Genomic DNA, 21813 nt, shown 5'->3' on the forward strand with positions numbered 1-21813 from the left:
TAAACTCTTCCCCTCTCATTACCCTGTTGAGCAAGCAGCTCTGAGTATCATGTCCCAAGACAAGCTGGAAATTTAGCTCAAATGAACAAGCATCCCAAATTTCTCAGGATTGATGGATTCCCAGAAACTAGGACTTTTAGAGCTAAAACTAGGAAAAAACTCAGAAAAAACAGAGCCATTCAAGTACCTTAAATTAGTCAAATTTCTTTTGCACTTTTTTTTGCAATTATATTCATTGTCAAAAATAGTAGAGTTGGAGAGGAACTTGAAACAGGGTGGTTAAAAACAGTAATACCAATGAGGGAAGTACTCATTATGCCGATTTTACAAATGAGGAGAAATAAGGTGCAGAGAAGTAATTTAACAGCATTTGGTTGAACCCACACACCTGAGGTCCACAGCCACGGGGCTCTCTGGCTTAAGGATTACATATTACATGTATTTCCTGCACCTGGTAAAGAGAGGGCCCTCTAGAGAGCAGGTATTTAAAGTGTTGGCCAAGGACCAGCTGCCTCAGCCTCACCTGAAATCTAACTAGAGAGAATCTCAAGCCCCACCCAAGACCTATTAATCAATATATACATTTTGACAAGATCCAGAGAGGCTTCATAAGCATATTACAGTGTGAGAAGCCCTGCTCCAGAAGACTGCCCCGTGGCACACAGGGGGACTTGAGGACAAAGTTGCCCCCACAATATTTGAAACAAAGTTTTCTTTTAATTTTTTGCACTTGAAGTTATAGTCAAGTTAAGTACTTTCAGGTAGATCTGACTAGTTTGATTTTGTGGCAGACAGTAAATTGAAGAAAACTAAATTTAATTCAGTCTTTTGCTCATGAACTTTCAGCCTTTTATCCTTACATGCCATAGAGACTACTTCCTTCCACTGAAAACATAAAGGTAGATAAAATTCATTGGGGCAATCTAATTTTAGCTTCCAAATTATATTTTCAGGCAACCAAAAGAGATAACTGTTTAAGAGCTTTGGCTGAATAATATTCTATTGTACATATCTGCCACAAATTGTTTATTTATTCATCCATTTGTGGACACTGGGTTGTTTCCACTTTCTGGCTATTGTGAATAATGCTGCTACAGGTGTACAAATATCTATTTAAGTCCCTACTTTTAATTCTTTGGGGTATATACGCAGAAGTGCAATTGCTGCCTGGTATGTTAATCCTATGTTAAATTTTTTGAGGACCCGCCATACTTTCCCACATTGGCTGCACCATAGTTCCGGAATTCTCTTTTTTCTTCTATTGTTCCTCAATGACAGCTGTCCCGATTTGCCCCATTGCTCTCCCCCACCTTGCCCACCCCATACTCCTCTGGTCAATCCCCATCCTGTTGTCCATTTCTGGAATTCTTGACTCAGTTAAACATATTAGTGTTGTAAAAATATGGATAAATCTTGAAGACACTATGCTAAGTAAAATTAGCCAGGCATACACACACATAAACCAACTGTTGTATGATTCCACTTGTATGAGATACCTAGAACAGTCAAATTTGTAGAGACAGAAAGTCAGTGGTGGTCACCAGGGACTGGGGAGAGAGGCAAGTGGGAAGTGATTGTTTAATGAGTACAGAGTTTTGATTCGAGGAGGTAAAAAAGTCTGGAGATGCATGAGATGCATGGGACGCATGGTGGTGATGGTTGGACAAGAGTATCCATGTACTTAATGCCACTGAACTTTATACTTAAAACAGTTTAAATGGTAAATTTATGTTATGTATTTTACTCCAATTTCAGAAAAAGAATTTCAGACCCCAAAAAAGAAAAAGAGCTTTCATTTATGTGCCCTTTTTGAGTCTTTGCAGCAAAGCCTGACCATTAGAAATGCCTTATGCAATGGCATTCTACTTGTCGTACATGGCATTATTCTCTTCATTTTTTAATTGAAGTATAACTGAGATGTAATGTTATACTAGCTTCAGGTGTACAACATAATAAAGTGATATTTATTTATATTTCAAAATTATCCTACAAAGTCTAGTTACATCCATCATTATACTAGTTACAAAATTTTTTTTGTGATGAGAACCTTTAAGCTATACCTTAAAAGTAGCAGTAAAAGATTTTCTTTACTTTTATAGATTGTAATTGTCATTCTGTTCCTAATGTTTTGAAGACTCTGGATTTTAAGAAGCACAGCTTCATCAATCAAAGGACTGCCTCAGACGATCTTACACTGTGTCCTCACACACAAGGAAAGTACAGGGCCAAGCTCATCTGCCTCAATAACTCTAAGTCCAGCAGCTCCTGGCACACATTACTCAAAGAATGTTTGTTGAATAAATCAAAGGAGGAATAAATCAATGATTCAGGCACTTAAATAAAGTCAGTTGACTGAATTCTCCACTTCACTTTTCTAGTACATATGCAAATCTTACTGCAGATCTTATGGAGTTACTAGCTCCATTATTGCTGAATAAGGAGAAACAATGGTCTTTGAGCATACTTGGGGAATGGGAGAGCTTTCTTTCCTCTTTATAACACCCCCCGTTTGGAACTCTAATTACAATGGACACCGGAGAACTCAACACTAAGCCTTCCCTGAATTTCTCCTTCCTTTCCCCTCCCCAGCCTCCTCCACTCTAGGCTTTCCCGCTGAGAGGTCCCTGCATTGCTATTTTGTCACTGTGTGTTTATGGTCTATCTCTCCCATTAGACTATGAACACCTTAAGAGCAAAGATTTTCATCTTCAGAATCTACCTATGCCAAAGATATAGCATAATAATTCCTTAAGAAATGTCTGGTGAATGAGTAAATGGGTCATACTAAAAGCATTTCCTGTTCATATGAGGTCCTTTCAGAAATCAGAGGAAAAACAATTACGAAAAATGCATGAATCCTGACCAAGGGTGAAGTAATTTCCACCATGCTGCCAGGCTTATATTTAAAAAGTCCCAATCTGTTCACACAACAATTCTTTTTTTAAAATAACAAATGACATCCCTTGCCTTTTAGCATCCTCAGCATCATCTGCAAGCCTCATCCCCTCTCCACATCAGATCCTTTCCCCAACTGCACTCAACAACTTTCACCTCACTGAGACCTACTTATTCACCTTTTCCTCTTGCTTATGTTGCTTCCTTACATAGAACATGTTTTTTCTTTTTCTTCAAATAACTAAGTCCTACTAATTTTTTAAGATCCCACGAGGGATCCACCATCTCCTTTAAACCTTCACTGACCAGACTATCTGCCTCCTCTCTTGATGAGTTTCAATGATCCCCACATGGCCCCTGGCATTCTGTGTAGAGCTCTGTAATAGCATAAGGCATTGTATTGTCATTAGTTTCCTCTCTTTGTCTCTTTAACTAGACTGTGGACTCCCTGTGAATTTCACGCTACCTCCCCTCTTTGCAATCTAGTGCCTAGCAATGCACCCAAAGTGTTAAGAAATGCATGTAGACCTGCAGAACTTTCTCTCTGAGGTATGGAATGAAGATTAGTAAAATGGTGGTGAATTGGTAAAATGGGGATTTTTAAAAATATATTTTTTGTGTATTATCTCCTTAATTCCCTCAACCTCCATAGGCAGGAGCTCTTAGCGTGCCCATCTGATAAGTGAGGAAGTTGAGATATAGGGACCCTAATGAATATGAGGTTAAACACTGAGTATTCCATGGCAGTGCCCAGGTTTAAAAGCAGGTACATTTGAGACCAACCAATGTGCTATCCTGCTTCCATTATCTTTATTAGTCAATATTTTGTTAATTCCTCATATACTTAGATAATTTACAAACATATTTAACGTTTTAATTACACTCATTATTTTCTCACTTTTCCAGTTTCACTTCAAGTTCTTACACACAGCTTGAGTAACCCTGTACAGGTATCACATTAATTGGAAATAATTCTTTTTGTGGCTGACAGTTACATGCTTTTCTTGTAATTTTTCTTGATGTTTTTTGTAAAACAGGCACCAGATCAGTGAATGTCTGCTCTATAAAAGATATCAGTAACGATCTACTTGATTAAAGGTCATTGCAATAGACAAGCCAACATACACTCCTTTAGGAGGTACTAGGGAGAAGGGACACAAAGTTATTTTCCACAAAGCAGAGGATTCTTTTTGCACATTTTCCCCTTGGCAAATAACATCTTTGGACATACATGTTGCATTACACATTAAATAACAGAAACCTAAACTCAAATTACTTATAAAGGATGTAACATATGAATTTAAAGTCTCCTCTAGAAGATCAAAACACATAAATTACTTTCTTATAAATATAACGAAGTGGAGAACTGAGAAAAGTATCCTGAAAAATCACTCTTATTCAAATAATTTATTTTAGATAACACTTTTCTTCACATCTCCCTCTGTTTTGCAAACGGAGACTGCAACACATCATTATAAAATGTCCAGAGAGCTCAAATGCTGTGGAATCCTGGGGTCATGAGGAGATGACCGGGAACATAAGTGCCTCTTTCTTCCATTTTATTATGTTTCCACTGGATCTCACCCACTGAGCAATGTGAAGAAATTTTGTCTAACAAGCTAAACACTTTTAAAGGAAAGCATAGAACTTCCCCATAGCAAAGAATTTTATGGGGCATGGAAATTTCCTACAGTAGAGACATTTACACATCTCTTACATGCACCAGTAACATAGTTGGGGAGTATGCTGCACCCCACTCTATGCCACCAAATTTCTGAACACATTTAAGAATGCACGAAGAACTTACGACTTCCACAGTCCTAAAGATGAAGCTTCAAAACCAGCTGACCTAAGTCTCTGATTATAAACAGGCTGCTCTGGGCCAATTGGCATTAAAGATTGGTCACGGGTTCCCAGGCACAGAATATGCCGAGCCCAGTCAGTCAACAACGGGAAAGTGCTCAACTGGGTTCCCAGAACCAGAATGCAATGGGAAGAACCACTGGCCTCTCTGTTGACTGCTCATCTCTGCAGGACCCACAGATCAACCACGGAAACTCATTTCAGAGAAGCTTTTGTAAGCAGACTCCATTTGGCCTATGGCTTTGGAAATCTGGAGCTGAGCCCTGAAAACAGACTGGTCTTTATCAAACTGGCAAATGCCTTCTCCCTGGAACGTGGGGAAGAGAGAGTGCTACCCAAAAATACACAGGGAATATTATCAACCCTCAAATTAACCAGGATTTACTACAGCACGATTTTATGCTGTGGATTTAGGGACACTACTAGATTTTTTGTTTTTTCTTTTTTTGATTTTTCATATCAACTCTTAACATCTTTTCCGTGATTTGGCACATCCTGATTTCAGGGTATATCCAGTGTAAGTTATCAACTGCTTTCTATCTTCACTGAGAGCAGTACAAAGTCAAATTTCAATTTAAAATGCAACTGTGAGAGGGACAGCTATTAAAGGGAGAAAATGAAAATAAGGACCAAAATAGCAGACTCTGGCCATTTATCAATTTTATTGTTTGAAGTAGCTTCCCTTCCAGAGCACTGCCTAATTTGGAAGTAGTGCTACAAAAATCAGTCAGTGATCTGTACAAGTGTTTCAAAAGGCAGAACAATGAAAAAAGAAAGTTAGGACAGATGCGGCCCGAAGGCCTGAGCTCTAAACTCAGCTCCAGAATTGGCTATTAATGGCATATCTTACAGGATAGGACTGAAATCATGTTATGACACTATTGTAACCAATCAGAACTTGTTTTATAATAAGATAATATTTACGCATTTTAAAGTTATTTAGTATGAAGATGTGGTTAAGCCATTATAAATTATTGTCTAAAACCCAGGATTATATTTTAAATATTAGTTTTCTTAGTAATATATAGACACTGGGGAAAAGCAGCTGATTTTAAAAGACTTTGAAAAAAGATGTTCTACATTGCTGTCAATGGTAACACCATACTTAAATATACTTTGTATATTGAAGACCAGTTTTTTCCAGTTTTCCTTTGGTATTGCAACATCTTGGCATTTCTTTCAAAGGCCAGATATAAATACACTAGTGTTCTATAAAGTTTATCAGATCTTGTAGCAATAGGCAAAATACTACTTTAAGAGGGTCTTGTTTATAATAAGGACTGACACATGGTAGACTATGGCACATACTGACATATAACATACATAGTTTGGTAACATGTATTATATAATACGAGTAAAAATGGTGGGGAAACGGTATATCACCATGTATCTATTGCCCTAGTTGTGCACTGTGGGCAATGGTGAGTCTGAGACAAGTCTACACTGGTCAGCAACACTACAGAAGCACATTTAAAATGAACACAACACTGAGTGGTTATCAAGTCTTTCCTTTTGCAGAAACTGTGAGCCTGGTGCTTTTTTTTTAGATTATGATGTTTTTTTGCTAATGTTACTGAGGCATAAGTTGATTCACCTTCACTGCAAAACATGACCACAGTCATAAACAACCTTACAAACATGTACACCTTTGACCTGCTCCTTCAATGGAAAACAACATAGATATATTCATCAAGGACCTTAAAAATGTCCATATTATTAGAACTAGTGTTCCCACTTCTAATCTAACTTAAAAAAATAATCAGAAGGTAAACAAAGTTGTTTACCTCCATGTTATATATATATCATTTACGTTAGGGAGAAAACAAAACACTCTAAATATTGAATAAGCAGGTAGCCATTAAATAAATTATAATAAATATCACATAGCCAGTAAACCTGTGTACTGATCGATATGAGGGAGAAAATAATTTTAAAAAACCCATAAGTAAAACAAGAGTCAAAAGCTACATAAATTCAAGATTCTATCTTAGAATAATTATTTTTATACGAAATAAACAAATTAATAAAAGTCAGCACACCAAACATTTCAACCATGGTTATCCCTGGATAGTGACGTTGCTGTTCTTTTTACATTTTTTTTCGAATTTACTACCACGAGCATGTTTTTTTGTGTGTGTCACCAAGCGAAGAACTCCAAACACTCCAGGGCGTACCTTATGATGGCTTTCACTGCAAACCTGACCACCGTGGACAGCAGGAACAACGGGGTGACCAGGATGTGAAAGAGGGACAGCGAAGCAAAGGCCTCCGCGGGTTTCAGGCTGTTCCCGCTGGCGTATGCATGGGTCACAAACGTCTGCGCAGAGAAAGGGTTGCTTCAGAAAGCTGGAGAAAGCTGCACAAATGCTTGCACGCGACCTTACAGACCTAGTATGTCCTGCTCTGCCAAGATGGCCGTTGCAACTATGAGAACAGTTACGGCCCCCAAAGTACACCCTATGGAACCTATGGAAAAGAATACTTGCTATTGGTAGAATGCTTCATGGTTTGCATTCATTCTAGCAGCAAACACGTGAGAAGGGCAAACCAGATTCTGTTTACAAACTAGTAAATTGATGTCCGTTAAATCGCTGAGTAGAGAGAAGAAGAGTGAGGAGGAGCCAGAGTTCTTAACAACCAGCAGGGACTTTGCAACCAATACTACGTCTTCGGGGAGAAAAACAAAACATTCCATTGTTTTTAGGTCCTTATTGTGGGCGGACCTTTACTAAACCTGCCAACATTGGAGTCTAATGAAGACATAATTATATTTCTAAATATGTTACTAGCTCTTGGGCTTGTAATATAAGTTTGAAATATAATGTAATTACTTAATGTTTCCTGGTTGTTGAGCTGACACCATCCTGTCACAAGAATGTCTGGGAACAAGGTTATGGGGATCAGAGCAGAGAGCTTGCAACTACTGGTAAAGTTACTCCCAGGACACATTTTTGGCCATGTCGGGGAGATTTCCGATTATCACGCCTTGGGCTGGGGTGTTTGGGGGTGGGTGGGGAAGAGGATTCTGATGGCATCTAATAGGCAGAAGCCAGAAATGCTGTTAAACATCCTAATACTCAAACCAGGCCCTTACAACAAAGAATTCTCTGAGCCAAAACGTCCCCAAGTGCCACAGCTGAGAAACCATGGACTAGGGCTATTGAAACAGAGAGTGCAAAGAAAAAACTGGCGCAGGTGAGGTAATATTTATGACCACCCACACATTCTTGCTCATAAATCATTTCTGAACACTGACTTCGTCCCATGTCTAAAAGGAAGAAAAAGGTGCCTTACAGCAAGAACGGCTGCTATGGGAATCGCTGCGTTCATGAAGACTGTGGAAAGAAATGCAATACATTAGTTGCACCAACCTGTGAAACACTTTCAGTAACTTTAATTAATCATCTATTATTACTTTAACTTTCCTTGAGGACAGGAAGGACCAAGTGCATTAAATAACATATTGTCTGGAGTCTATAAACATTTCCCAGTGGGTATTATCTTGTTTACAGTTGTATGAGCTCCTACCCATTAGTCTTCACCAGAAAATATTTTTCCTTATCAAAAAAATGATTTGTTTGATAGAGCAAAATTCACATAAAATCACCCTTGAATGATGCAAAACATTAGAATGTAACAAATGTTGAGAGTATTTACAATCTGCATTTTGTTTGGTCTACAAAGCTAATGAAAATTGGGTTATTATACAGATTAAAAACTAGAATTTGACATCACTTCAAGTTCTCCTTCAACAGTGACATTAATTTTCACTCAGTGACCTTTCGCTTAATAAAATAACTTTGTGCCCTGGACCCTCTGCTTGCTTCACTCTCTCTCCAGTAATACACTGCATGATCGTTTGGGAAGCATGGGAAGGATAGCTGAAACAAGGAAAACTCACACTCTGGGCTAAAATACTGGGATTTGAAAGTTGTAGTAAAAATGAGAAGCCAAGTTGACGATTTGTAATTATATTTTTTATAAAGCACAGCATTTTAAGGACTGAGGACCAAAGGATTAAAATGAGTTATTGTTAACAGAGCCAGACAAGGGCAGAATGAGAACTAAAACCTGGTTTTCTTGACACTCAGGAAAGAGTCCACCCCCAAAATCATGGCCGGTTCTCATGACCCACTCTCATAAACTGTCCCTGCCACTGGACACAGAATCAGCTGGCACTTCTGCGGGTCCAGATGTGGCTTCATTCAAGCTCTTAACCACCAGGAACACAGTACTTACCCAAATCATAAAACTTGACAATGGTCTAACTGGAACATTCCACCTGTGACTCATGAATTTCTGCTGCCTATCATAAGTACGTCATTGTGTACTTTTACCTTCGTGACTTCTTCCCTCCTCCTATTATGACCTTGTATGTCCCCAAAATCTCATGTCTGGAGACAAACTGGGTTAACAATCCACCCCTGCTTTTTAGTAGCTGGATGATTCAGCAGAAGTTCAGGTTACTTAAGCTTTCTCCAACTCAACCTTTAAATTTCTAAAATGGAGTTAATAATAGAACCTAAATTATTGGGTCATTGTGAGAATTAAATGAGATGATATATGTAGAGCTGCTCATGGCAATAATTGGCTAAGTATCTGAATATATTTTTGTTGTTGTTAGCAATAGTTGCAGTAGTTTCACCATCATTCAGATCATTATTTCTGGCTGTATCCATCCTCCCTATGAGAATTTCAATCCGTTGCAGAGAGGAATGTATTGTGGGGGCCACCAGCTTTAAGCTCTATTATATATGTAAGTGGATAATCATCATTTCATCTTCTAGCATTCTGACACCATATTAGTAGTGGTGCACAGCTGGAAGACAAATTACATTTCCTTTCTAAAGCATTAGGGCTAAAATAATGAGCTATATGCACCAAAAAGTTTCTCTGCATCACTTCACAAAAGAAATGTTTATTATCTCTAAAAACTAGTTTAGAACTAAAGAGGACACAATATATAAATCTCCAAAACTATAAGTTGTTAAGGGTCTTGGGAACAATAGAGATGAACAAAACTGACACATAAACCAAATCAAATATTAGTGGCAGTATTTTGGCTAAGTTCATAATAATTGTATTAACAAACTCATTATTCTTGAGGTACTTAGCATCACTCTTTCAGAAAAAAACAATTTTTGTAATAATTATTTTTGAAAAATTAGAGTTGAGGATAAATGTGCTCTGTATATAAAAGTTCTTGAAAATGTATTGGAAAAGAAGGTTTTACATGAATGTAGTTTGGCTTCTTTCACTTGGAAATGTTGACATTTATTTCTCCTCAATATTCAAAAATGGCATTTCAAATGCAATCTTTAACAAAATATAACATCATAAGCTCCAAAGAGTCAGGCAAGACAACTGCAGATAATTTTTAAAGATCTTTGGGAATAAGGCGGTCAATAGTAAATACAATCAAATGAACTTACACATACACATTTTCACTGAAAAACCCCATCCTTCCCAACTGTAACTGATAAGAGGGTTTCAATCGCCTGTACCACCACCATCACCATCCCCATCTTACAGATGAAGAAACCCAGGATTTCAGATGTAAAGTAATGTGGCAAAGGACAACAACCTGTTAGGAATCAAATTCAGGTCTACTTGACACTAATCTGTGCTGACTTTACTCTTTAATTTTAATTGCCTCGTGGGGCCAGTAGCTATTGGACAGTACTTACACAGAAAATAAGCGGGCTTCCTCTGACGACTAGAATGTCTTGTTTAAAACTAAATAGACCATGTCTTTTTCTCTTTATTTTCTGGTAGTCCTTAGAGCAAAAGCAACTTACTGGAAAGTGATGTATAAAGGGCAAAGGTTTTGAGACTGGATAACTCTTTCATTCTCGTTTCTTCCACACTTTTGCAAAAGATGTGCTCCCAGGCATACAACTTTAGAAGTTTGATGCCTTTCAATATTTCATTTGTTTTCTTCAGTCTCTCAGTGGAATAATCCTATATAACAACAAAACATAAACATAACAGAAGCTACATCCAAGTGGATCAAAGAAGCAGGGCCATGTGATAGACAGGGATGATGGTGACCTTGACTGCTGCATGGTTCTCCCACTAATTATCACGGCTGTGAAACACCTGGGAGCAGTGAACTCTCGGGGCTTCAGCTCCCACTTTAAAATGAAGAGTTGAAAGAGATGACCTCGACTTTCTTCCCACCTGACAACTTTTATGTAGCTGTTGCTTTGGTTTAAATAAAAGCAGTTTCTTAAGTTTGACATGATTTTCTTGACTGTCTACTGGTCATATATGTATGCATATATATTGATATGTATACATACACATATACAATATGTGTATGTATATATATTTAGCAAAGTGATAAAGAGACTTCCAAAGGCTTCCTTTTAATAGCTAAATCATTTCATTCTCCTCTCAGCATCAGCTCCAATACTTAGATGAGAAACAGTGAATTTAAGAAAAGTTAGTTAGCTTCTCATTCGGGAATGCGAGGATACAGTGTTGTGTATCTTCACAGTACAATTATTGAAACCAAGCCTTTCACTTTTAACTTCAAGAGATTTCTACACAGTACTTTTTTATAAGCTCTTGTTTAAGGCCCACATTAGATTTACTGATTACTACTGACTTGGAATAACTGTAAAGAGACTTGTTGTGGATACAAGAGCCTCAATTTGGTCAGCTGTTTCAGCTTCCTCTACCACCAAATATTCACTTAGAATGACCTTATCATTCTATCACTTAGAATGATAAGGCACAATATCTATGAACTATCAAAGGGGCTGTAAAATGGCAAAAGGTAACTGGAAGGAAGCAAAAGAAGCAAATAGCCTTCTTTTTTTATTCATCCTTTTGTCTTTCCAGGGTCTTCAATGCCTATCAAATGACTGACTGTTCATGAGTAAATGAAAGCTGTGTGAAAGGCTAAGTAAAAGCGTCTGAGGATGGTTTTGTCTCCACCCTCTTTCACACCTTTCTGTATTCATGTCCTGAGGTTGAGGGTGGAAGGCTCAGACCAAAATAATGAATAACCTCAGCAGAGGTAGCAGGAAAACAAGGAATAGAAATCACTCATGTGACATGCAACTCGCTAGTCACAGTCAAATGCCACCTTGGGAAACAGTGCCATCAGTGACAGCATCCCTACATTCTATGCCTGATTTACAGATAGACAACCTTGATCATATTTATTCAAACTTTATTTCTAAGCTTGGTGTCAACAACTTTATTATTTGCAAGTATTTCTTTAAAAGATACCAAGTCTTGCTCAAATAAAATGTTTTGATGGCATTTTAGAACCACGGAAGAGTCAATGATTTGGCTTTTACTTGCTTGCTAGGTTGACCGTGAACATATTTGGTCAGAGCAGCTGCCACTGAAACATTTCAATGTAACTCCACACAGATCATCATGTGGTTTGATTCAACCCTATGGAAACTGAATTTCAGAAGCACTAAACCTGATCCTTTATCTGCTTCTAGCTCTTTCTCCATGTCTATAACCGACATCCAATGGCCTCAAAGTATACTGAAGTGTGTTCTCTAAGCAAGTGATCTAGGAGATCTAAAGCCTCATTACTTCATGGCACTTAAAAACACCAGGAACTGTGATTTTGGTATTTTGAGTCTAAAATCATCAGGTCTTAAATTTCAAGCCACTTTTAAAAATTACTTGGTAATACACAAAATACATATTCACTGCGTAAGAACTGAAATAAAATACAGTGATTTCCAAATAATCCTGAGTGGTATGTGTTCATTTCCTACAATTTAAAAATAAAACAGCATGAGATTTTCCTAATGACAGTTCCCAAAGATGGTACTTACAAGAGTGCTCTTCTGAGCCTCTGCCAACTTCGTGGCAATGAAGTACTGAATTGGCGCAAGGAGCACAATGACAGCTGCACCGACTAATGCGCTCGACCCCAGTAAATTATAGAGCAGAATCACTCCCATTATGATCTGGGGAGAAAACACACGGAAAAGGGAAAATTAATGGGAGTGTGGGGACCACGGTGTGAAAGGAGTAATTTTAAAGTGAAAGTATTTCTTAGTTATTACATTAGGCTTATTTAGAAGTCAACTCAGCCATGACAATGCATTTTCCTATGATTTATGTGGGGAAAGCTACATAGTAGAAATTTATTTTTAGCATGATGACCTGTACAACGGGTATCAAACCACTTTACTGTATGAAGTTGTATAGCAGTCCCGTAATGCTTCTGGCCTTCTAAAGCAGTCTTCAAATTTCTGAAAGAACATGAAGCTTTTCTTGAAAATGTTGTCACTCACCATAAATTTGATATTCCTTATTCTTCTGGAAGTGTACTAGATTTCCAAGGTGAGGAAGAGGGAAATTAGGGGCAGCTTTATAATGTGAGTACAGGATGGTTGTTTGTGGTCAAAAAGGAATAATTGGAGCTCCTCACCTCCTCAGTGACCTTGGAAATCATGTAATAAGAAGAAGCCACCACCTAATTAAAATTGAAGATACTGAAGTTCGTACCCCATCTTATCTCACTGCCCTTTTTAAGTTTATTTCCTAAAACCAAGGGCAGACTGACTTAGCCTACATTCTCTGGCTTGTCACTTTCTTCTTCTTCCTTTTTTTTTCTGAAAAAATGTTCCCAGTAGTTCAGCTCAGCATGGCTCAAAATGTTACCTAATGAACTGCACCCATGTAGTTAAAAGCATTTAACTCACGCCAAACATGTCAAGGAGAGCAGCTTATTGTGGCCTTCTGGGGGCAATGGCACATGTTACCTGCCTAACCAATTCAGCTCTTTGGGAATTCCAATCAAAAGAAACATTTCCTTAAAGTCACCTACCATGCAGTCATTCAGATGTACCCTGGGATTTTTGGTGCTCTAAATTATACCACATAGGAAGGTACCTAGTTGACCCAGGTAGAAGCCCATCTTGCTAAGGTGAAACAAAACATATTTGATATCTTACTTTGTGCCAAGCACTGTGTACGATACACACTTTTATTTGACTCGGATTTCCATTTGAAAGTTAAAAGGCAAACAATAAATATAAAAACTACCATATCTTCTTTATTGTACTTTAGTAAATAGGGTACACAGGGATATAGATGACAGACGATTGAGTAAGATCTACAGTTTAAGCTTCATTTACGGGGTGCAAAACTTGAACTAATTAAAAATATTCAGTATCACAAAGTGGAAAATACTGAATTCATTTCCTTTGCCATTTTTTTTTACCCAATGAGGGGAAAAAAACTGTGTCTTTACTAAAATGCTGATTTTCATCAGAAATAGCTAAAGAGTGCTACAGCTTGTTAGTGTTTCTACTACCTTATGAAGTTTGGCATTTTACAATACATAAACTATTGAAACTATGCAATGGGTGAAAGTAACGGCTCTAGTTTAGAAATACTATAGGGGAGTTGGTCAAAATGAAAGGGACCGAGCCTTGGCTCTGTGACGTGCATAAATTTGGGCAACAATAATAACTTACAATTCCCGAGAGCCCATGAACTGTTAAGCACTGTGCCAAACGCTTTACACATATTAACTTATTTAGTATTGACTATTTCAACAACACTATGAGGCAGATGCTATTATCATTTACATTTTACAGGTAAAGATACAAATGTTTTGAGGGGTTAAACACATGCAGAAAAGGGGGAGAGCAGATATTTGAACTGGAGCAATAAATATAATTCTAAATCCCTTTTTCTTAACCTCTGTCATAGAATTTCTGAGTCTCAGCTTCCTTCTCTACAAGAAAGGTGTAACATTAGCACATTCAAAAAATATACCCTTTACTGAGGTAAGTGAATATCTTATACTCCTTTTGTTTGATTTCCTCTACAAATGAGAATCTTACTTATATTGATCTACCTGAACAGGCATAGCCCATAGATTGGGACACAGGAACAAGAACCACATGAGTTGATTGGTTTCGATGGCAACCAAGTTATTAATCTGTCCCAAGGTCATCTCACCCATGGATAAATTAGATGTAGAAAGCCTAAGGATTTTATTGTATATCATGGCCTGCAAAAAAGAAAAGAAAGAAAAGAAAATGTATTTGAAGCTCTAAATTTAATAATCAACACTATATATATTTATTTTCATTAAAATAATAACATTTAAAAGTGTTTTAGAAAGGGAAGAAACCTGTAATGCCATTGTAAGTCAACCATTATTTTCATTTCAGCATATTTACTTCAATTCTCAACTAAATACAAACTTATTTTTTCTAGCGATATAATCAAAACAGACATTTGAACTTCAACATAAGCTCTAGAACAGACAGAAACAGAGATAAGTAAATGCAAGGTTTGAAAACATTTTTCTTATATATTACTTAAAAGTTATTTTTAATTCAGTAGGTTTATCAATTAGCTCTGTGTTTCTTCTATTAAGTAGGACCTAGAAGTGTCGATGTTATAACATGAAGTGCAAAAATGAAAATGAAATGCAAAACCGAAACCAAAGTCAACTATCCTCTCTGTCACTGGCTGGTGTATGGCATTTTAAAGAACCAAAGATCATGCAAAGCTTGTACATACCAGCAGAGCTCCACGGAGGTTAATGCCCGTCTCTATGGTTACATAGTATGAAGCCTGCAAAAACGTCCTTTGCAGAATAAGGGCCAAGAAAAGAAGAACTGCTAGAACATAAGCATTTTCAAGAAATTCCTTCGATGACAGGGTTTCTGAATACTTGTCCCAAAAGAAAAAAGACATAAATTAAAATTGGTCTTTTCATATACCAGTTGTACTTTGCATTTATTAAATGATACATGATTTTTAAAACTAAAAACTCAGTATCTTTATAGTAGATCAGTGGAATGAACTACAAAAAAGCAATTTGGGGTTTTCTTCACAATGTCCGCAAAACCAAATAGAAATCAGTTCAATGCATAAAATCCCCAACTGATCATTACAATAGCTGGAAATGCCTGATGGTAGGAAAAAAGTACATTTTTACTTTTAAAATAATTTGAGTATATTTCTGCAAAGATATATTCTACCTTACTAATATGGGTAGTAATAGAAGTTAATTTAGATTCACTTAGAAGTAAAAACCACAAAACTGACATTTGGTCAGCAAGACCAATGAAACGAAAATCCAATTTCTGTAGCCTTATTATTTTAAAATAATCCTATGGAGTTGACTGTTTCTGATTTTCATATATGTTAATATATATTAGTTAAATAAATCATAAAATATATAACTTGGCTATTGATTTTACCCACATGACATTTCCAGTGATAAAAAAACAAACTTAGGAAACAGTTGTCTTAGTAGGAATATGACTTAGTAAGATTGATTGTTTTTTGTTTGTAACCATGGCATATAATAATTCATATGCTATAAGTGAAATAAGTACTCAAATAAGTACATCATGTCAGCATGAACACTCCTCATTTTTTATGATTTAGATCCATTAAATTCTACTTCTGGTCCCTTCTTCTTTCATGGGGATACATAAAATTTATAAATTCTGTTCTTCCTCAGACAAATGTGTGGCTAATATACATAAGGCAGAGGGATGACAGAAGAATTTTATGTGAAATTTAAATATCTGTATGTAATTAGGTAGTAAGGATAACATCACAAAAGTGCAAATATCTGCTTCACTTCAATAATATCAATAATTGAACACTATTATATGCAAGTAACTGGACTAAGCATTGTGGGCACAAGTATGAACTGTCCACAGTCATTCTGTTTAAAAAGCTTTCAACCTAGAGAGACAAGCATATCCATAAATAACATGCTCATTATAAATAGCATTTATGGTAAGTGCCAACATGAATTAAACAATGTGTTACAGGAAAGTCAAATTCCAACTAGGACAATCCAAAGAAGATTCACTGTGAAGGCAACATTTACTGCAGGGTTTGAAGATGCGTAACATTTTAATAGGTAAAAAAAAAAAAATGACAGGAAATCAAACTGAGAAAGTAGAAAGAAATCAGATTGAGAAACTTGAAAAGGAAAATCGATGCATCTGTACTTACATTTCTATCTATGAAACTAGGGAAATTAACTCAGAAAAAAAAAACAGGAAATTTGTGATGTATACTTTATTAAGGACAGAAGATATAAGATTATAAATCTATAACAGCAAGTATCTTATACTAAATAGCCCCCAAAATAGAAACCTAATATCTAATAAAGATATCATAATGTGACTTGCCCTTATCATTGTGAATCAGGATGGCTTTAATATATTAGAAAAAGGTAATGTACATATTAAAATCATATTGGTAACATTCTCAATTATAGGGCTCTAAAGAAGTGACTCAAATACCACCCCACATGTACTCATGCATGCAAATTCTTTAAAGGGTTGCTATAAAGACAAAATAAAATAACCAGTGTAAAATTTCTAAGCATAATTTCTGGCACACAGTAAATGCCTATTACATTTTTATAGGCTCTGAATCTGAGACAAGATTTCGTTGACCAGATTCATTCAATTAATACACAAACACAATATATTCTCCACATTTACTGTTTTCATTTTTAAAAAGCATTCAATTCTTTATACATAAGCTTGCTTGAACTGCTCATAAAACTGCATTAATAAAAAGTAACACCATGTTCATTAGATTCCACACGAGTGAAATCATATGGTATCTGTCTTTCTCTGACTTGCCTATTTCTCTTATCATAAGGCTCTCTAGCTCCATCCATGCTGTTGAAAAGGGTAAAATTTTCTTCTTTTTAATGGCTGAGTAGTATTCCACTGCAAGCAAACTAGAGACAAACTCAGACAGCAGGCTGATACCTGTTGGCATTGGGGAGCTGAACGGGGCAGTAGAGGGATAGAGATAAAAAATTTTAAATGAGAAAAAGCTCATGGACATGGACAACAGCGTGATGATTGTCAGAGTGGGGAGAAAAGGGGGGGGTAGAAGAAGATATAAGAGGATAAATGGTGATGGACAGAGACTTGACTTGGGGTGGTGAGCACACAATACAGTGTACAGATGATGTGTTCCTAAACTGTGCACCTGAAACCTGTATAATTTTGATGACCAGTGTCATCCTGATAAATCCAATAAAAACGTAACAATTATAAGGAAACCTGCCAATGTTTCCTTTCAAAAGCACCACAAACTTACTCCTGTTGTGTTATTTGTCCCATTCTGGGTTTCATTCACACGCTGCACTATGCCAGAAATACAGAGAGGTCCAGCAAAACCCAGTAAGTCAGCAAGATAACGGAATGTGCTACTCAGTAGAATTGGTCGCCCAAAAGCTCTATACATTGCTAGCCATATAGATGGAGTCCGGTTTGGATGATCTGCTACTTTTTTCTGAAAAAAAACAAAACAAAGCAAACAAAACAAAAATCCAGATGAAACAAAATAAAATGACTAGAGCAGCAATTAATCTTAGCCACCATGGAAATTTCTTCTGATATTTTTGATGATGTTTTAAAGGTTTATAAGTAACTGCTAATGGGCTTCTTTCAGTATAGCATATATGATTCTCTACCCTGGTGTTCTATGCTACTGAATGCATTTTAGTGAAATAGAATAAAGAGCAACCAGGCCAGTTTTCAGACATTGTAATATTTTTAGTTGTCAACACATCACCCCAAATTCTAAAGGTTAAAATAATTTTGATTCACTTTGATTTGATAACTGTAGGGTTGTCATGAATATACCAAATAACTTAAGCCAACTCATGACTCCACACATATGTAGTCATTTGTTGAAAAGATTTTAAGAGCTAAACAGTCATCACAACTATGTCTTGGAGAAAAGGTGAATAAAGTTTTTTCACTGTGGCAAAGAATCTAACTCAATGCAACAGAGTTCAATTCTGTTTCATATTAATTTCCTATTAGATAACTGATTATTGTTTAAGTTTTTGATAAAAGGCATTAACACACCAACTTCAAGCTAATCTGTGTTATAAGAGTACTAAAAAACTTAAGCTATGTTTAGGCTATATTGTTAATCTTTACTTTAGTACAGTAGTTTTAAAAATATTATGCAATACTTTTTCCCAGAGGTACAAGCACAGAGATGACTCAAGTTCATTTGTAGTAACCATTTCCTGAAATATTAATTTCATAATACACATTTTTGACCCCACACAGAGGTTATTTTCATCATTTACCATAAATGTTTGTTGATCTTAATTTAGAACAGCCCAAAACTCTACAACTGATTCTCTATACTCTGCTCCCTTCCAGTTGTGAATACTCATATTTTTTATTGTTATGGTACAGTCGTCTCCATTTTCTCTCCAACCACTCCCCCCACCCCAGCCATCCCCACCTCCCACTCTTGATCCTACCCCCCTTTGGTTTTGTCCATGTGTCCTTTATACATGTTCCTGAAAACCTCTTCCGCTTTCCCCCCACTATCCCCTCCCACCTCCCCTCTGGTTACTGTCCGTTTGTTCTTTATTTCAATGTCTCTGGTTATATTTTGCTTGCTTATTTTTTTTGTTGATTAGGTTCCACTTATAGGTGAGATCATATGGTATGTGTCTTTCACAGCCTGGCTTATTTCACTTAGCATAATGCTCTCCAGATCCATCCATGCTGCAGCAAAGGGTACGAGTTCCTTCTTTCTTTCTGCTGCACAGTACTCCACTGTGTAAATGCAGCATAGTTTTTTTAATCCAATCATTTACTGATGGGCACTTAGGTTGCTTCCAGTACTTGGTTATTGTAAATTGTGCTGCTATGAACATTGGGGTACATAGGTTCTTTTGAATTGGTGTTTCAGGGTCCTTAGGGTAGAATCCCAGCAGTGAAATTACCACGTCAAAATGCAGTTCCATTTTTAGTTTTCTGAGGCAATTCCATATTGTTACTCTTATTTTTAATTACAATAAAATCTGTAGATGATTGCAATATAAAATACATCTACTACTGTGGATAGCATACAGAATGAAAACAAGACAAATTGAAAAGATCCAAAGACTCTCATGTTTATATTTTTAAAGCAATTATAAATACTCAAAAAAGTAGCAGAGGAAACCCATTTTGGCTGACATATAGCTTGGTACATATAAGCTATATGAAGTAGGTAGAAGATGCCCCTTTATTTGATTTAAGTTCCTAAGTTTAAAATTCAAGGTCCAAATTTTAGTTAATAACTAAAGGATTTTAGTTTCTTAAAAGTCAGTTATTAGTGGATATAATCTAAAAGAAACATAACAATCCCATGCATTGTTAACATTCTATGGTAACAAGGATTAGACATACACTACCATTGGATTTAATTCTTACTTTCCACTTGGTCCCAGAGCCAAGAGGGCTCTCTCTACCCGTGCTCATGCACTGATAGGGCAACTAACACAACATACAGGATGGGGCAAAAAACAGTTTTACAGTTGTCTGTACGGAAACCAAGGTAATAATTAATGAACAATAGTACAAGAATAAACTCTTTCATGTACTCACAACGTAAACCTACTTCTGCCCCACATTGTGTTTCTGGTTTGTGTTCTCAGCAGCCCAGTTAACATGAGTCAAAACTACTGGGAAAGGCAGAGAGAAAAAATCTGATCTTCCTTAACCATACATATGATTTATGCTTAGTGCCCTTTTATTTAATAGCCACATCCTCTACAATTAGCAACATAAAAAACAGCTATTACGCTACCTTTTGTTCTTCATAGGCATCTTTCAGGCAAACATAATTTGTTACTGCCCTCATTGCTATTGGTAACTTTCCAATTGCCTTCAGATCAATGGGCTTTTTGTGAGCAGATATGATAAGTGTGTTCATCCACCAGTACGTTGCTTTCGATAGTAAATTCACAAACGGTTGAAGAAACCTCACACCCAGATCCTGGAGGTCTTCGGGAGGCTTCACTTTCTGAGGATTCATGAAGAAAACGTATCTCTGTGGCAAGAAAAATTCCACAGAATAACAATTAACCTGATTCTTTTTCATATATTACAAGTAAAATTTTAACCTTTTCTACGTGTTCATTTCAGGGGACCAAAATTTGTATGTTCATACCTCTCTCCATCCCTTTCTAAAATATTCTTTAAACTATTTCCCTTTCGTTGTGAATAAATTAACTAATTGAATTCCAGAATTTTACACTTAATCCACTGGGGATGACTTCTAAAAAAACTCAATTATCCTTTTAAAAGATAACCATTACTAAAAATCAGTGATTGGTGATATCCTGTGATAAAGTCAACTAAAGGAAGATTTTTACATTCTTTAGATTTTTAAAATGTGTTATCAGCACTACCATTAAGTTGTTCTGTTAGAATGTGTGGTCTGGCTAATGTTAACTGACTGTTCTCCACTGTTCATCGTAGGGTGTGTCTTGTCGTTCAGTGCACATTGAAAGTGCTCTGATAGAAAATGAGTATTGGAAAATCCACCACTACAGTGTCACCCAACATGACTGGAAGGATTATGTGGTAGAAAGTACAGCAGATTTGTAATCACAGATTAGATGAGTCTTGACCATGTACTTAGATAGATATATAGCAAGAATTATCTCTATAAAAGTTTTTGCATCTGTGAAATGAACAAGTTGGATAGATAATCTTCTTTTCAGTTTGAAATTTCTGATAATACAGTAGTTTGACTAACCCAGGCTTGTTTGGAATCATTCGTGGATGATGGAACTTCTGAAACTTCTGATGGAAACAATTCCATCTATAATCTGAACTAATCATAGTGTTTAGTGCATAACAGGCATTTGTTCAATATTTGTGAATGAATAAATAGATTCCAAGGTCAAATTAAGATTTCTGAAACATTAATGGTCTGAAACTTAGTGATTAATTCAGATTTCTATTTATACTCATAACTGACATATATTTGTTAAATACTAATGATTTCTGGCTGACCATGATCTTTAATATCAGAATCTTGAATTCTGGGAACTAAACAAAGCATCATCAGATACCCACTCTGACCCGAATGACGTTGATCTCCACCGCCATCAGGAGTCCGTTCAAGATGACCATTATGCCTGTGATGCAGAAGCGCAGATCTGACACTCCCCAACCAGACTGCCAGTACTTGACCAATTTTATGGTTTTTGTAATAAAGGCCATTACCCAATACAGGAATAGAGCTGAAAAAAGAAAAAGA

General features: G+C 36.5%; 1 protein-coding gene across 4 annotated transcripts in view; it reads right to left on the reverse strand.

The window, feature by feature from the left end:
* The window catches only part of ABCC9 (ATP binding cassette subfamily C member 9), a 117152-nt gene that overhangs the window by 73231 nt on the left and 22108 nt on the right, over positions 1-21813 (reverse strand). For all 4 annotated transcript variants that reach the window (XM_053661496.1, XM_053661494.1, XM_053661497.1 and 1 more), the window contains exons 6-14: positions 21630-21796; positions 20353-20595; positions 17848-18042; positions 15280-15432; positions 14606-14761; positions 12567-12701; positions 10557-10719; positions 8053-8093; positions 6933-7075 (exon numbers count right to left, since the gene is read on the reverse strand). In XM_053661496.1, coding sequence (XP_053517471.1) covers positions 6933-7075; positions 8053-8093; positions 10557-10719; positions 12567-12701; positions 14606-14761; positions 15280-15432; positions 17848-18042; positions 20353-20595; positions 21630-21796 — 1396 coding nt within the window. The remainder of the gene's footprint in view (positions 1-6932; positions 7076-8052; positions 8094-10556; positions 10720-12566; positions 12702-14605; positions 14762-15279; positions 15433-17847; positions 18043-20352; positions 20596-21629; positions 21797-21813) is intronic.

This window comes from Artibeus jamaicensis, unplaced genomic scaffold, assembly GCF_021234435.1.
Source record: "Artibeus jamaicensis isolate MK-2021 breed Jamaican fruit bat unplaced genomic scaffold, CSHL_Jam_final contig_233, whole genome shotgun sequence".
NCBI classification, from domain to species: domain Eukaryota; kingdom Metazoa; phylum Chordata; class Mammalia; order Chiroptera; family Phyllostomidae; genus Artibeus; species Artibeus jamaicensis.